General features: G+C 40.3%; 1 protein-coding gene across 1 annotated transcript in view; it reads left to right on the forward strand.

The window, feature by feature from the left end:
- Positions 1-18,136, forward strand: part of PLEKHM3 (pleckstrin homology domain containing M3) — a 125,182-nt gene that overhangs the window by 43,947 nt on the left and 63,099 nt on the right. Inside the window, exon 3 of the mRNA XM_018560402.1 lies at positions 7,038-7,183. Within this exon, the coding sequence (XP_018415904.1) occupies positions 7,038-7,183 (146 nt within the window). The remainder of the gene's footprint in view (positions 1-7,037; positions 7,184-18,136) is intronic.

Genomic DNA, 18,136 nt, shown 5'->3' on the forward strand with positions numbered 1-18,136 from the left:
AACCATGTTTCCATGTTATACCCTGAATATAGGTGTAACATGAAACATGGTCAGAAAGATGGGAGTTAATCTTTAATAGAGCATAGCAAAGATCAATGATGATGTAGGAGGCACAGTGACTAATGGTGGCCAAATGTTGTTTTTCATCAATAAATACTTAAGTAATTCAGTTTTGTATGCTTATGAATATGGTGTGATCTTTGTGATTAGGCCTTTTGGTGACTACATCCTGTATCAGAATGATTTACTGATTCAACCATATTTAGGTGTAATCAACCACTTGGTGACCAAGGCTTTTTTTTTTTCGTTTTTTGTACCCATGTTATAATCCACATTTTAGACCTGAAAATTATTTCAAACCCGCACATACTATATATTTTATGAAAGCCAAGACCCTGTAGAATAAAATGGTGGCAGTTGCAAAATTTTATGTTGCAGGATATTAGCGCAACGTATTATCAAGGCCCAAAATTTAGTGAAAAATGCACTTAAATGTCCCAAAACAACAAAACAAATTAAATACCCATTTTAATAAAATATAAAAGATGAGGTTAGAAAGAGTAAATAGATACCCAACATGCTCAGGTTAAAAATTGTGTGTGTCCGTGAAACTGTGACAAAATTCAGTACCCCAAAAAGTCCATAGATGACGCTTTAAAAGCCCCCACAGTTCATCAATTTAGAGATACGCATAAATATTGGCCCCAACACTATTGGTCTCACTCCGGCGTGTGCGGCGATACCCAATATGTGTAGCGCGATTGTCGTTTTCATAAGTAGGCGCACCCGACGCGTGTTTACGTGAAGACGTGCATGCTCGCGGGGGACTTTAAACATTTTTTTAAAAATATGATTACATTTATTTCATTTAATATTAAATTTAAAAACTGTTTTGTTTTTTTTAACTTTAATTGCTATCACATAGGAGGGCTTACAAGCCCCCCATGTGATAGCAGATTGGCAGTGACAGGTAATCTTTAAGGTGATGCTGGGGATCCAAAAGACCCCTAGTATCACCTTTACACTCTCAATAAGCTATTGAAGTGCAGATCGCAGTTCAATAGCTTATTGCTGGGCTTCAGGAGCCCAGCACTAACAGTTTGAGTTGTTGACTCGCAGCTCCATTAAACATATGAAGTTTTGTAAAGAACTTTTGTCACAGCTACCAAAAGCTCTACCTGTGTATGGCAGATCAATAAAACAAAGTTGCTGCATTCTACATCCTTCTCCTTGAAAATACACACTGGGAAAATCCTAGGCCTCGAGCGTACGTTTGACGGAGAGACTTGGTAAATAACAATACATTGACATTATGGGGGGAAGGTCGTACAGAAGAAAAATGCAATTGAGGGCCTTACAGAGAAGAAACTGAAGAAGGTTATATGCATGGGAACGACAAGTGGAGACTGCAGCTAACATTGCTCAATAGTCAGTGAGCACTGTATAATATCATGGGGGTGACTGAATATTTGGGGGTACAAAGAGGCATTGTGGAAGCTAGATTGTGGTTAATGTGAAGATTGAAGGCAGTCAGTGCTCTAACACCCAGTTACCCAGATTGAGACTTTGTCTGGAAAAATAGGTATCAGAAATATCAGTAAAAATAAACTTTATTATAAATTGTATGTATGTATTTGCAGGACTTGTATCTACAACAATAAATTGTAGGATTTATTAGTGGGGTGATTGCTAGGGATGCACTGATACCGTTTTTTAAAATCAAATACCGCAATTTTTTTATCATTACCCGCCGATACCGAATACAGATACCGGCATCCCATGATAGCATGGACCCGTCTTCTCGGCCAATCCCACCGCCCGGTATCCTGATTGCCTGGGTAGCTGGCTTCACGCTGCCCCGCAGTGTCGCTAAGCGCTGTGAAGCCAGCTTCCCAGGCAATCAGGAATCTGGGAGACGGGTCATGACCCGCTGCCCGGCTTCCTGATTGGCTCCTTGCTCCCTCGTGGCACTGCCGGTCAGAGGGAATCTCCATCTGACTGGCAGTTCCAGTATCAGGGTAAGTATCAGAGCATTTTCTCAGTATCGACACCGGTACCAGTATAGGTATCGGTGCATCCCTAGTAATTGCAACAGGGAATTGATCTGAATATCATTGACATGTCAAGAAACTTTTACTGAGGATGAACTAGGACCTTACAAGAGTTTTAATTACTTTTTTTTCTGGATCAACAGTATGTTATACATGGTATTGGAAAAGGTGGAACTTGGATATGTTTTCAGTCCATATGTATTCCTTAGAAATCTCTTTAATGAGGAGCTAGATAGGGGACAAGAAAGTTAAAGGAGAATTATGAGGCGAGTGATTTTCATTTAGCCTCATAATCTGAGCCGACCTGTAACAATGAAACGGTCACAGGTCGGCTCAGGAGATCGGGAAGTGAGCGAACACGTACCGGCGCTCACTCACTTCTCCATCTATCCGTGCAGAGAGCCCTGACTGTCAATCACCACTCCCTGCAGGGATTCCCCTCCCCTGTCCCATCCTCCAGCGCTGACTGGCGGACCGGACGGGGCGGGTACAGCTGGCTCTAGATAGGCAGAGCCAGCTGTCACTCACGCAGCTGGGTGGATCCAGACATAATTGTTGGGATCCGTTCCGGCTGCGGCGTCTCAGTATACCAGGAGCTGTAGCTCGCGGTATACTGAGCTTTGGGTGACGGGAGGACGCTAATTTGTGTCCTCCCGTTACCCTTAGGAGAACTATGGGGAAAAGCTCTAACCCCATAGTTCTCCTTTTAATGTATACATTTTTTTAAGACTGCAACCAAAGCTAAAACTCTGAACAGCATACATTCATAACCGTTACTATGTTTCATTCTTTGCTAGATGGATTATGTAATGCATTTTGCAAAGAGCGGCTTCCATAGTAACAGACCAGAACACCTTTTGAGCATCTTAAAGAAAGAACAGGAGATAGACATCCTTCTTGTATTGACAAAAGTAGTTTACCATGAAAGATCAAGCGTGTATATACCTGCCAAACTCTGCATATACTTGATATCTACTCTTTATTATAAGAAAAACTGTCACAAAATCTTTGTGACAGTTTGTGTCCCCAGTTATTTACAAACACTGGAGTGATCAGCCGATCGCTCCAGTGTTTGTCCTGCACAGAGGATTGGTACATACTAGTGACATGTACCGATCCTCTGCCGCTCGTCCACGCACAAAAAGGCTCAGCTTCTCCTCTGTATCCCCCTGCTCTCCCGGGCAGAGGCAGCGGGGGATCCGACGAGAAGTGAAAGAGCACTTCATCGCGCTACGCGATCGACTGGTAGATCGCGATCAACCTTGTGGGCACCCCTGGTATAGAGGATGTTTTTCCTGTCTTTTGAAAAGTAAAAAGACAATGAGGGGAATTTATCAAAACTGGAGCAGACAAAATCTGGGGCATCTGTGTATGGCAACCAATCGGCTTCTCTCTTTCATTTTCAAATCTTAACTGAACAAACTGAAGATAGAATCTGATTGGTTGCTCTGGGCAACTGCTCCAGTTTCTGTCTGCTCCAGTCTTAATAAATCTCCCCCAATGACTTTCCTAAGCCCTGTCTTTGTGATGAAAGTGAAACTATTCCTAAGAAGCATGAGAAAGCATGGAGTGTCTAGCTAAAGACTGTGCTAACTAGAGACAAATCAGGGGGGACAGAGGAACATGCCAAGGTACAAAATAAACAGGCTGCTGTGGCAACACACTCCATGCCTGGCATCAGTAGATACCACTCTGATAATAAGATAATGTAATTAGTTTGTCGGTGACAGAGTTGTTAGTTCTTACATTTACCAATGTGGACTGGGGCTTTGCCATGTGACACCACTTTGTTGATAACAAAATGAGTTACTTTCTGTTCAGCATCAATTATAAGATGCGTTTTCAACTCTTCTTTGCCTCTTTTCTTAATCAACCACTGGGGATTATTTGTAAAAACTGGAGCAGAAGAATAAGCATAGAAGTTACGTCTCCAACAGCCATGTTAATTGGATTTCCGCAGCTAAGGGACACATTTAAGTAAAAGCAGTGAATGTGACATTCATCAAACATTTACATTTGTTCATAATTTACTGAAAATTAAAACACATGTACCAGGAATATTCACCTACAAAGAATGTTTGGTGAATATCACAATTACTGCTTTCTAAGTATGCCCCTAAGTGTTTGCTTCTTATGTACGTATAAATTGTAAGGCTGGGTTCACACCTAGGCGTATCGAATATGCGCGTTTGTCCCGCGTTTCGTGATGCGCGTTTTTACTGCGATTCGCGGTAAAAAAATGCACGCCAAATGCGCGTTTCCGAGGGCTACTTGGCTGTATCCCAATGGAAACGCGCGACAAAAACGCCCTAACGAAGCTCCTGTACTTCTTTGGGCGTAGGGCGTTTTGTAACGCGTTCATACGGCCTGTAATACGCCCAGGTGTGAACCATACCCATAGGAAATAATGGGATTTTCGGTGTTTAAGCGTTTTGCAGAACGTTCAAACGCGCTACAAAACACCCAGGTGTGAACCAGGCCTAAGGATGCTCAGTAAACATACATCGATCGGCTTTGTAATTAAATGGCTGTCTTCAGATGTACCTGATTTAGCAACAACATTTCCTATTTAACTGAAGCTATTGACATTTATTGGTATTGTGCTGCCAGTGTTCTGTTTCTAAACGGCAAGAAAAGAAAAGTGAGCAGAGGAAATAAGCACTTATATTATACTGTATAGTTATATGCAGTTATATCCCAGAAGACAAATTGCTGCACTTCACATCCGCTGTCTTTACAGTTTGAGTTACGCCAGGTTTAACATATATTTTAACCACCAGAGGTCCCTCTAGCAGCTTGGCTTATTTTATATACAGTGGAATAAGTGTATAAAAACCTGTTTATTTCATGAATGTTAATCTTATACGTTATGTAGGTTTATCATTGCATATTATATTGTAATTATGGGAAATTCCTTATTGTTAGTTATTATTGGTATGAATAAAAAAATAACCTAGCAGTTGTAATATGACAGGGATAAAAATAAACCTCCTCATGTATCACTTCTCCCTCCCTTTTAGATTGTAAGCCCTCAGGGGCAGGGCCCTCCTTACCGTCTTGTCTTGAATTGTATTGTGCTTGTAATGTCTTCCTTATGTTGTAAAGCGCTGACAAAACTGTTGGCGCTATATAAATCCTGTATAATGATAATAAATGCAGAGCTTGGCTCAGATATCACAGAATGCTTATTTTTTTAATTGAAGTTTGGTGTATGCACATGCATGTTCATGTTAGATTAGCATACTTTCCTGTACATTGAGTTAACACCCCTAGTGCAAGTCTTATCCATGGGTAACAATAGCCATCAGCCTGGGAAATCTAGCCTGTCATTCGCAGTCAGCTGATATGTCTGCAGAATTCTTTAAGTATGTTTATAGGCATTTTTTTACATTTTGGATAGAGTGAAAAATTGGTAAAACTTCTTTCAGTTTTTGTTTCTTTTTTGTTGCTGTCGTCTGTGTTTTTTATTTGAGAGATTTTTCTTCTCTTCCTGTGTCAAGGATGCAGCCGGAAGTGAGAAAACTCTCTCTAAAGCAAAGAATATTGAAGGGAATGTATTAGGGCTGTGGAAATTAAAGATTCATTTCTCGATTAATTGTTAAACTTTTTGATCGATTAAAATTATTTTGATCACTAATGAAAACACTCACCTCTCCGCTGGCTTCCAGGAGTCCCGTCGGCGATCCAGCGACGTCACCTGACTCCTCCCCCCTTCCCCAAGTGGCTCCGTCGGCTAACAAAGGGAAGAGGGGAGGAGTCCAGTGACGCCGATGTCCGTGACGGCTAACGAAGGGAAGAGGAGTCCGGTGAAGTCGATGTCCATGATGTAACCGGACTCCTCCCCCCTTCATTAGCCGACGTAGCCACTTGGGCCGGTGAGTTTGCCCAAGAAACTTTCTGCACGAGCGCCAGCCAAGGCATTGGCCTATACACATACAGCACAGCAATGAAGTAATAAAATGAACTAGGATCACCCTATTCCAGCACGTTATTATTCTGAGTTGCCCCACTCAAGCGGCGGCCATATTGAGTGGGGCACGTGAGATTAATAACGTGCTGGATTAGTGTGATCCTAGTTCATTTTATTACTTCATTGCTGTGCTGTATGTGTATAGGCTAATGTAGTTGGATCTGTATGTGCGTTATAATTAATCGAAATTAATCGATGAAAAAAAATTTCGATTAATGGAACACGAAAATTTTAATCATTACCAGCCCTAGAATTGATCAAAACTGGGGCAGACAAAATCTGGAGCAGCTGTGCATGGCAACCAATCAGCATCCAACTTTCATTTTCAAATCTTAACTGAACAGAGAAGCTGGTTGCCATGCACTGCTGCTCCAGATTTTGGCTTCTCCAGTTTTGATAAATTTCCCCCGCTGTCTTTTAGACAGTTGTTGCTTAAACATGTATTATTGGAAGGTTCCCCTGCTATTCCTGCTCGAGTGAAAACTCAAAATGTTGATTTTTTTTTTTTTACCTCACTTTCAGTCCCTGTGAGAATGGTCACCAGGATAGATAGACAGAGTGAATTTGCCCAGGAGGGAAAACCACTGAAATAAAAACCTGACTATGGTTATTCAAAACCAGGAAAATGGCTTTATATACACTTTAGATTTTCATCCATATACCGTAGTTCCACTTTTGGGATTAGATTACAATCATGTAAAAATCTGTGGCTACCTTAAGAATTAAATAGTTTATGCCAGCTGTACTTTACATTGACACTGTCATGTCCACCAAAGTCTGTATATTAATATTAGAAATGTGCAGGCACCTTGTGGTGCCTGATAGTACCTGTATTTGTTTTCAGATCAGCTTTGTGCATGGGAAGGTCACTGGCTCCTAGGGCCAGGCTGGCGGGTAACAATCAAAAGTTCTAGTTACCGTGTGTCTCTTTTACCATATTATATAACCATAACATTTGTTCAAGTGATAAATTATATATATATATATATTTATTTATTTTATTCTTATTGTTCCAGGTTGTCAGAGACCAATAGGTCTTTCCAATGGGAAAGCAAAAGTATGCAGTTATAGCGGCTGGTACTACTGTAGTACCTGTCATGTGGACGATGGCTTCATTATACCTGCCCGTCTTGTTCACAATTGGGACACTTCCAAACACAAGGTATGGTCAACTTACATTTGCAGCTTTTTTTTTGCACATATGTATTTATTGGTCTTTGTTATATACATTGGGTCTTGGAATGGTGTTATCAGTGGAGTAAAGATATCAACAAGCATCATGGTGAATACAAAACCTTTGTCTCACACATTCAAAACTTTCAGTTGTTTCAGTATTTCCAAAACATTGGGTACCACAATTTACACCATTTCATTTATAGGATAACACCATGCATGTTTACATTTATGTTTTGAGTGCCTTTGTAATGCACATGGTACAAGGGCCAAAAGGTAAACTCTAAATATATTTAGAATGCTTGCATTGTTTTAAAACAACCAGGCTGTGTACAGTTGCAAGGGGGAAGGGGGAGAACGAGAGACCCTCTTCTTCACTGATCAATAGCTCTGACAGTTCGTCAGTCTGTGGCAGAAGCTCACAGCTGACAATAGTATCATGTAGGAAAAAATGTAGAGCCAAAGGAAATCTCACCGCTCCAATTCCTTAGCCACCATCAGGATTCCCCAGGTGCTGGTCCAATAGGTGCATCTCCACCTTGAAATGTAGCAGTATACGAACAGACCGCACTATCCGGAGAATTCCAATACTTCAGACTTTATTGAAATTCACAGCAAATCCAGTATAACAGTGAATAAAAGTATATAAAGCAACAAATGCCAGCACTGCACACACCCAACCAACTACAAGCTCTCACTTGTTTCACCTGAAGGCTTATTCATAGAGGTAACAAATACAGACCAGTATCTCACTTAAATGTGTTTAAAAAACTCCACTACAAATAAAGCTAACATTTTCCGCGTCCCCATCCTCCCTCCGGATGTAGAGAAAAAGCATTACACATAACTTCTCTGGACTAATCACAATTTAGAAAGTACTTTTTGCAGGAGTTAAACTTTAAAAACCACCTTAATTTTGCCTTCCCCATTGACTGCTGAAATCTCCTGATTTTCTCAAAAATTTCAGGGAAATTAAAACTCTCAATTTCACGTATTCCTACTGGTTAATCTCAGGGGAAACTAGCAATCAGGCATGGTAGAGAACCTATGGGAAGCTTTAGTTGTACTGCAATACTCCTGATTTCATCTTATCATTATATCATGATATAATGAGGCTGGATGTAGACTAGCAATTGCTTAATAAATTTGGTGAGGAATCTCCATGCACCTGGTTGTCTTATTTGTATTTCTGACTTCTACTTAAAGCTGTCCACGGGCTCCAAGTGGACCCAAATCTCCCCTCAGTGTTTTTGAAGCAGATAGGTCTTCCATGCTGTATAGGTCGTCAACCTTTAGCCATCCACACGTGAAGGGATCGGGGGGGTCGTGCATTTCCAAAGTATAGGGATACATGCCCGAGCAGCATTCAGCAAGAGGACGTTCAAAGATGATTTGTAGCGACTTATAAAGCTTTCTTAAAGGTGTAGCAGGCATGTCGCCAGGTCGTTTTTAAGTTTCATCATGGTCATCTGTTCGATGATCTCCAGGACCTGATCCCAGAAGGGGGATACCTTCGAACATGTCCAAAAAATGTTGAGAAGGGATCCAGGGGCCTTCCGGCAGTGCCAACACAGAGGCGAAACCTCAGGAAACATTGTATGCAGCAGCGCCGGTACTCTGTACCACCGGGAAACTACACTATATTACCAAAAGTATTGGGACACCTGCCTTTACACGCACATGAACTTTAATGGCATCCCAGTCTTAGTCCGTAGGGTTCAATACTGAGTTGGTCCACCTTTTGCAGCTATAACAGCTTCAACTCTTCTGGGAAGGCTGTCTACAAGGTCCAGGAGTGTGTCTATGGGAATGTTTGACCATTCTTCCAGAAGCACATTTGTGAGGTCAGGTACCGATTGTTGGACGAGAAGGCCTGGCTCATAGTCTCCGCTCTAATTCATCCCAAAGGTGTTCTATCGAGTTGAGGTCAGGACTATGAGCAGGCCAGTCAAGTTCCTCTACCCCAAACTCGCTCATCCGTGTCTTTATGGACTTTGCTTTGTGCACTGGTGCGCAGTCATGTTGGAACAGGAAGGGGCCATCCCCAAACTGTTCCCACAAAGTTGGGAGCATGAAATTGTCCAAAATGTCTTGGTATGCTGATGCCTTAAAAGTTCACTTCACAGGAATGAAGGGCTAAAGCCAAACCCCTGAATAACAACCCCACACCATAATCTCCCCTCCACCAAACTTTACACTTGCACAATGCAGTCAGGCAAGTACCCTTCTCCTGGCAACCGGCAAACCCAGACACGTCCATCGGATTGCCAGACAGAGAAGCGTGATTCGTCACTCCAGAGAACACGTCTCCACTTCTCTAGAGTCCAGTGGGGGCGTGCTTTACACCAACGCATCCGACGCAATGCATTGCACTTGGTGATGGAAGGCTTGGATGCAGCTGCTCGGCCATGGAAACCTATTCCATGAAGCTCTCTATGCACTGTTGTTGTGCCAATCTGAAGGCCACACGAAGTTTGGAGGTCTGTAGCTATTGGCTCTGCAGACAGTTGGCGACTTCTGTGCACTGTGTGCTTCAGCATGCGCTGACCCCGCTCTGTCATTATACGTGGCCTACCACTTCGTGGCTGAGTCGCTGTTGTTCCCAGTTGCTTCCACTAACAGTTGACCGTGTAACATTTAAGTAGCAAGGAATTTCACGGAATACCTGAATCCAATGATTTGGAGGGGTGTCCCAATACTTTTGGCATTATAGTGTATCTTATAGCTGAGTGCTTGGACTTTGCATGCAATAGAGGATTTGTGAGCCATTAAGTATATGCGGTCTTGAGTGAAACGCATGTCAAGGTCTCTTTCCCACTAGGATTTTTAATGTAGCTGTTACCATTGAGAACTAGAGAAAGGCACTAGCTGTAATTTGTAAGTAATATTGGCTGCCTGGGATAATTACCTGCTGCTCAGCTTGTATTATTACATTTATGATATACTGAAATAAAGATAAAAAGCAACCACCCTTGGCAAGGGTGACAAATGCTGCATCTTCTGTTAATAAGAGCCAATCTGCACAGTGGAACAGAAGAGGCTTAACTACAGTTTTTTTTTTTTTTTTTAAGATCTGCCAATCTGCTCCAGCAGGCGAATAGAAGCAGGTCTACAATATAATTTGAAAGAAGATAAGTCCATGATAATAATAATCATGTTTTCAATCAATATATATAATCGTGAAATTAAGTTTCAAGATTATATATAATGATTGTACATATGATTTGTATATCATCTTAAAACAAATCAAGTTTATATGTATGTACAGATGATTGGTAATATCCTGGACTTACCCTTTTTTCATGTGACATTGTAGACATGATTCTATTCTGATGAAGCAAATCATCAGATCTGAGAAATCCATTGAGTTAAGCTGCCTCTGTTCCACGTCATAATTTAGCTCGTATTACCAGAGGATACCCAAATCAGGTAACCTAAAAAGAGACTCTTCCTTGGAATGGAGTCTTCACAGTGCTTTTTTGGCCACATACTTACAAGTTACTTCCAAGGCAACCAGGCATTGGCAGCTGTATGCCATTAAGTATTCTGTAAGATAGAAGGAATACAGCTCACCCATAGAAATGCCATGGTACTTGGGCACACTGATAGGAGTAGCCAGCTGGGAGATTTTTAGGAGAGAGTGTTTGGGCAGCACAGTGAAGATTGCTGAAACAAAGGAAGATACGTTTTTGACACATCATTCTGCAGAGGGGTAAAAGGGCAATTAATAAATGACAAGTGCAAGAAATACATATACTATGTGGCTTTTTATTGCGATTTTAGCAATAATATGGTATGGTATGGTGAATGCTTGTCTTATACACTCAAAGACACTAGAGGGGGAAGGTACAGATTTTACACGGAATATAATCCGGTAATGTGAAACAGTAAAAATGTGAAAGTCATGTCAAAGATTACTTTCAAATAATTTAGTTTTAGTAATAATTCTATATACACTGTCTGCCTTTAAAGAGAACATTTTCCATCGTATAGTTTATTATGGTCGGGGCTTAAAACAATGTTTTTTCTCTTTTCTAGTCAGGTAAATATAAGATATTGCATATGATTATTGTGTATTCTCCTTTGAGCCAGCAGGTAGAACTCTTGTCTCCTTTTTACATTTTCCAAGCTCTCACTTATCTGATGTAAAAAGCCTGAAAGAATTCATTGTTTTTAGAACTTTATTTGTTCACAGTAGAGACTCCTCCCTCATCAGATGTCATGACCTGAGATTTCAATTACACAACGGGAGCTGCAAAACAAGCTGTGTATGTTGTTTCTTTAGCTAACCCATAATACTGTGGAAATCCATTGTCTTGTATCACATGTTTATTTGTAAATCAAAGATTATGTCTTTATAGCAATAGGAGTTATAACACAGCCAATGTATACCACTGTAATAAGTTACACAACTTAAATTAAATAATAACTTAAAATCAAAACTAAAATAACACTGAATCGCTAACCATTATAATTTTCTTTATTACCTTTATTTCCACGGAGAACTGTCCTCAGATTAGCAGGAAGAAGGTTTAGAAGTAACATTTGGAAGTACTACTTTATAGAAAGAATAGTTGATGTTTTGAACAGACTCCCATAGGTTTTGAGTCAGCCAAAAGTAAATTTAAACATGGTTGGAAAAAAATAGATTTACACTCCGAACAAAAAAAAGTAATCAAAAAAGGGGCAGACTCAATAGACTATATGTCCTTTTTCTTCTGTCACTCTTCTTTGTTTCTCTATTTCATGTTTAAATAAGCATATAAACTGGAATTGCGTCACATTTGTTATTGTGATTTTAAAAAACAATTATTGTACACTGAATGTATCTCAGTGTGGATTCTTCTGTAGTGTGAAACCAAAACTATAAGATGCAGATTTGTAAATACTGGATTAATGTAAAAACCATGGAATTACCCAACGCCACTACTCTTGTTTGACTCTCTCATAGGCTTGAGGAAAAATTCAAATCTGAATAGTTTTAGTAGACAACATTGCCTTTTTCTGCCCTGCAGTTTTCAGCCGTAAATAAGGATTTTTTTTGGAACACTGGACTGCACAAACTTCACATTTCTCTATTATTGTCTTTGCAAAACTGAGATTTGAAGGATTTCGTTCTCCTATCACCTGTTTACTTTATAGCACATGAAGTAGCCTCACTTGCCATGTAGAAATGTTTACATTATGATAGGTTGGAGTAAGCAATGTAAACAAACAACACCCTTGTCAAGGGCTCTGCTGATGATAGCAAACCTGATTGGAATTTTTTTGAAAAGCATATTAGTATTAAGCAAACCATTGAGAAGCAAAAATGTAGCTGGCAGGCAAAGTGTGAAAGAGGACTTTGCTCCTCCCAGCTCCTCTGATGAATGGTCTTGCATATCATGAACAAAAAAGCATATCTACAAAACCACACAATCCAATGTTGTTCTCTTTGCAACCGAACCTCTCCTAGCATATCTCTTCTGTGCCACCTTCTTGTTGCATGCACAGATGGAGTTCTGGCACCATATCATTTTGTTCATGGGTTTTCAGAAACAAAATATTACAAAGATGACCTATACAAACAGAATGTCACTCCTAGGACAAAATGCTGAAAGTGGGAGGCTGCAGATCTAATGATAAATCCCATTAGGCTTTGCAAGACTCTGCCAGCCATAGGCATGACTCCCAGAGGCACAGGCATGATAGGATGTGTAGTTTCACCACACCTGTAAAGTCGGAGTTTGCCTACTCCTGTTTTAGACCATGCTGTGTTGCTTTACTATAACTTAGTCTTTAGAGACCTCTCTGTATGGTGTGGTAGGGATCACAAGACTAGTTAAGAAAAAAATTGAATCTCATGGTTGGTAAGGTGGTTCACGCATTTGTATTGCATCAATTCTGCTTTGAGTTCTGCTGTATAGCTAATTTGCATAACATGCATATTTTAGAGGCTATGAAGAACTACTCATATCAGTCCAGGCTCTATATTATCACCATTGTAATCTACTTGCAGCAGCAATATATGCACAGACAGCCTTTATTGGAGCAAAGATATCACATGCTCTTAATTATTTTTTAAACAACATCATAGCGTAAATAGTGAAGGTTTGTAGAATACATAGTATAATGTACAGCACAATGAACCAAGTGGAACAGTGAATGGTATAATGTACAACAGATAGTATACAGGGGAGCAGTGTGGATTATATAATGTATAGTATGGATACAATATATATAGTACAATGTGCTGAGTGTAGCAGTGTACAGTAAAATCAAATGCACAGCAGAATGCACAGAGTGCCAAAAGTATTGACACCCTTCCAAATCATTGGACTCGGGTGTTCCAATCACCTCCGTGGCCACAGATGTATAAAATCAAGCACCTAGGCATGCAGACTGCTTCTACAAACATTTGTGAAAGAATGGGTCGCTCTCAGGAGCTCAGTGAATTCAAGCATGGTACCCTGATAGGTTGCCACCTGTGCAATAAGTCCAGCCGTGAAATGTCCTTGCTACTAAATATTCCACGGTCAACTGTTAGAGGTATTATAACAATGTGGAAGCAACTGGGAACAACAGCAACTCAGCCACGAAGTAGTAGGCCACGTAAAATGACAGAGCGGGTTCAGCGCACAGTGCGCAGAAGTCGCCAACTGTCTGCAGAGTCAACAGCTACAGACCTCCAAATTTCGTGTGACCTTCAGATTGGCACAACAACAGTGAGTAGAGAGCTTCATGATATGGGTTTCCATGGCCGAGCAGCTGCAGCCATGCCTTACATCACCAAGTGCAATGCAAAGCGTTGGATGCATTGGTGTAAAGCACGCCGCCACTGGACTCTAGAGAAGTGGAGATGTGTTCTCTGGAGTGACAAATTACGCTTTTCGGTCTGGCAATCCAATGGACGTGTCTGGGTTTGGCGGTTGCCAGGAGAACGGTACCTGTCTGACTGCATTGTGCCAAGTGTAAAGTTTGGCCCCTTAGTTCCAGTGAAGGGAACTCCTAAGGCATCAGCATACCAAGACATTTTGGACAATTTCATGCTCCCAACTTTTAGGGAACAGTTTGGGGGTGGCCCCTTCCTTTTCCAACATGACTGCGCACCAGTGCACAAAGCAAGTGAATATAATGTACAGCATGGATACAATGTATAGTTAAATGCATAGAATGTAGTGGTGTACAGTATGATGTACAGCACAGCGAGGAGAGTGGACTATATATAATGTACAGCATGGATATAGTTTATTGTACAATGTATGAAGTGGAGTGTTGTGCAGAGTGGAATAGTGTACAGTATAATATACAGCACAGAAGTGTTGTGGACTATACCATTTTTAATGTACAACGCAGTGTACAGATTGTAGTGGTATGCAGTACAATGTGTACAGAGTGGAGCAGCATGGACTAGATAATGTACAGCATGGATACATTGTATGTTATATACAGTGTATAGAGTGAAGTGTTGTGCAGTGTAGGATATACAGCACAGTGAAGAAAGTAGAGTAGCATGGCCTCCTCAGCATGGAAAGCGCTGCTTACTTCCCCTCATTGAATACTTTTTTCATCAATATGTTGTGCCATTTTGTGATTTTAATCTATTTTATTTTATAAATACTTTCTTGCAAAACCTCTATATAAGGTAATATTTTACAAAAACACCACATTTTACATTTCAGGAACAAAGTTTTAAGTTTGGATTTATTTTTCATTCTAAGCCTTATTTTCTTTTCCAGAATGCACTTTGCAGTCTTGTTTAAGGGTTATTTCTGATTAAACTGAACTTGGCTTGGTACAATATGTCTGGAGAAGATGACATTTAAAATCTGAAAAAAACCTTTCTGCCACAATTTGCCTTCCTGAAATAGCACAATTTAGCTCTGTCTCAGTGTAAACATGGACTTAAGGGCCTGGAAGCCTAATGGCATTGCTCAATATATCATTTTCCATCATACTAGTCTCAAGTGTCATGAACAAAATTTCCTCCTGCTTAAGAATGGAATACATTAGCAGGAGCTATTTCATCTTTTTTTCCTACTCCATTTGAGTGAATACATAATAGCAAGGAAAAAAAAAAGGTTCAGTGAATTCTGGTAATTTAACATAGCCTGTTTGGTGTATAGTGTGTATTTTCCTTTAATACGTAATCATTTTTGGATCTGATGAATACAAGTGTATTTCATAAAAAACTTGTGTTACTTTATGTCATAAGGGGACTGTTTCATGAGAGAGGGGAAGCATAACTTTCTTTATTATTAAATTTATTCATAGGGGTCATAGACTTTACAGAGCCAGATGGCCAGCCATTCAGTTTATTTTTTCAACTATTCCAAATATAAATGAATATATCGGTGACCGGGATTGCAACCAGTTGTGTATGAATTTGCATATAAACTGATCAGTATAAATGGGAAGTTTTCATCTAACATGATACCTACTGCTCTTTCTCAGATATTCCATGAGGTATTTACAAAGGCATATGAAGAAATATGTCCTAAGGATTCAAACATCCTTAAGTACATGGGTTTGGTCAATAAATGCATTCTACAAAATATTCAAATTTGGCACTTAAGACATCAATGCTATATGCTTTGTTTAAAGTGTAATATTCAAGCTGGTTGGCTAATACTCCAGTCCCTGCCACCTGTTTCCTTCTCCATTCCAGCGATAGAATGTACCTCAGTGTCCTCATGTCCTATACACTGTACTGATTTTTTTATTTTCATCCCTAGATTAAAACAAGCACTTAACCCTTTCAGTGCAGGGGTATCCCCACTACAAGTATTAATAATAATTACGCCCAAAGTTTTTCTGTAAGGAAGTTGCTAATGCTTGTGCATAAATATGCCATAAAGATTTTAAAATAAACAAAAACAATAGCTTATGCTTTGAATGTTTTATGTTTTGAAAATGATCAAATTAAAGAACTATGAGGTGAGTTATTTCCACTCATCCTCATAGTTAGAGCCGACCTGTGACAAGGAAGCTGTCACAGGTTGGCTCTATCAATCGGGAAGTGAGCAGAAACATGCCGCCGATCCGCTCACTTCCCAATCGTCTCCCTGCAGTGCGCAGTGACTGTCCGTCACCGTTCCATGCAGTGATTGCCCCATCCCCTCTCCGATCCTCCAGCGCTGAGTGGAGGAACGGACGGGGGAGGGGGCGGGCACAGCTGGCTTTGCCTCTAAATAGGTAGAGCCAGCTGTCACTCACGCAGCTGGGTGGATCTCGATAGTATTGTCAGGATCCGTCCCGGCTGTTGCACTCTCAGTATATCTCTGGCAATAGCCCGCTATATACTGAGCTTTGGGTCACGGGAGGAGGTTACTATATGTCCTCTCGTGTCCCTAAAGAGAACTATGGGGAAAAACACCTACCCCATAGTTCTCTTTTAAATATGCAAGCTTCCCATTTGACCAGTTAATTCAAATGTCCATGTGTCAAAATGTAAATGTTTTAGGGCCCTACCCAGAATCTCCTAAACCCTTCTTTTAAAACTCATACTATAAGTGTGAATGTTATCTAAGGCCTGGCTCAACCTAGGCATTTTTGAGCAGTAGAAAAAGCTTTAAAACGCCCAACACAAGAAATCCCATGATTTTTAATGGCCCTTGTTCACACCTTAGCAGCAAAACGGCAGACGCAGAAAAAAGTACATAAGCTTATTTTGTCAGTTTGCAGCTCGTTTTTCCTGCATAGACTTCAATGGAGATGCCAGGAAATTTGTAACAGAAGCATGCTGCACATTTTTGGGCACATTCTTGCGCGTTTGTACGCATGCTCGTCTACTGACCACAATGTTTTTTAAGCTGCCAGTCAAAATGCGTGTCTTCAAAAATGTGCAAAACGTGAATAAACGTGCTAAAAAAAAAAACTAGCCGAACCCGCGCGTACAAGCTCGCAAAAAGGATGACACCTTGCTGTCAATGGGACCTAAAGTGTTGCCTTCTTGTAGCAGCTATAGGTGTTTCAGTTGCCTTTTGGTCCACTCTTTGCTTCTGGACCTGAGGATACTAGAAACACTGCATGGAATTAGGACTTGCATCATCAGACCTTTTTATTATATTTCTTTTTGTTGTCAATATCATATACAGCTACTTTCCCTGAAAGGCAAATCTCATATTTAGGTTAGCAAATTAGTAATTGGGCCAAATTTACATTTTGGTTTAGATAACCCAAAAAACGTATTCCTCATCCTCCTAAAGTGAATGAGAAATCTAAACATTGACTACCTAAGGTGATCGGTGTGGTGAACTGATTTTGGAGCAGTTTAAAATGAAACCTTGAAATGCCTAACATCCTACTTGCTCTATACGTCAGTATTTCATCCTAGTATTGCTGAAGTAATCACTCTAAGCACTCTAATTTGTAAGTAATTAAGGGATATGGGAAACCATGCTTGTGATATACACCCTAAACAGGCTCGTTGCTGGTTACCACACACAGAAAGCCTGATGCAAAATAAATCTGTACTAGAAAGTTTGTTTCTCAAACCCACCATTTATATTCATACCTGAATTGTGAAAATGACTGTTGATATACAAAGCAGTAACAGAGAAGGGTTCTAAGTCAATAGCCAGGAAAAAGAATGCAGCAAGTAGAGTCAAACTCCTAAAGCTTGTTCCATTACTCAAAATATATTCTGATAAAATATTCTAAAACCCTCTGGCAGCAGACGGGTTAAAAGCTTTTAACCCGTCTGCTGCCAGAGGGTTTTAGAATATTAAAGCCTTTGGATCAGCAAAGAAGCCAGATGCAGTCGTACATGTCAGGACATTGATTTTAAATAAAAGTCAGCAATGACAGCCCACATATTTATTTCAGTGCCAGATTCAGTTAGAGTTGAAGTCTGGCCCATTTATTAAGAAAAAAAACTAAACTAAATGCTCCAGACACATCTAAATTAGTGGTTCCATGACATGCCAGATTCAAAGTCTTCTTGCTTCTTCCTTGAATAGTG

The sequence above is a fragment of the Nanorana parkeri genome, unplaced genomic scaffold (assembly GCF_000935625.1).
Source record: "Nanorana parkeri isolate BGI_ZX_2015 unplaced genomic scaffold, ASM93562v1 scaffold453, whole genome shotgun sequence".
NCBI classification, from domain to species: Eukaryota; Metazoa; Chordata; class Amphibia; order Anura; family Dicroglossidae; genus Nanorana; species Nanorana parkeri.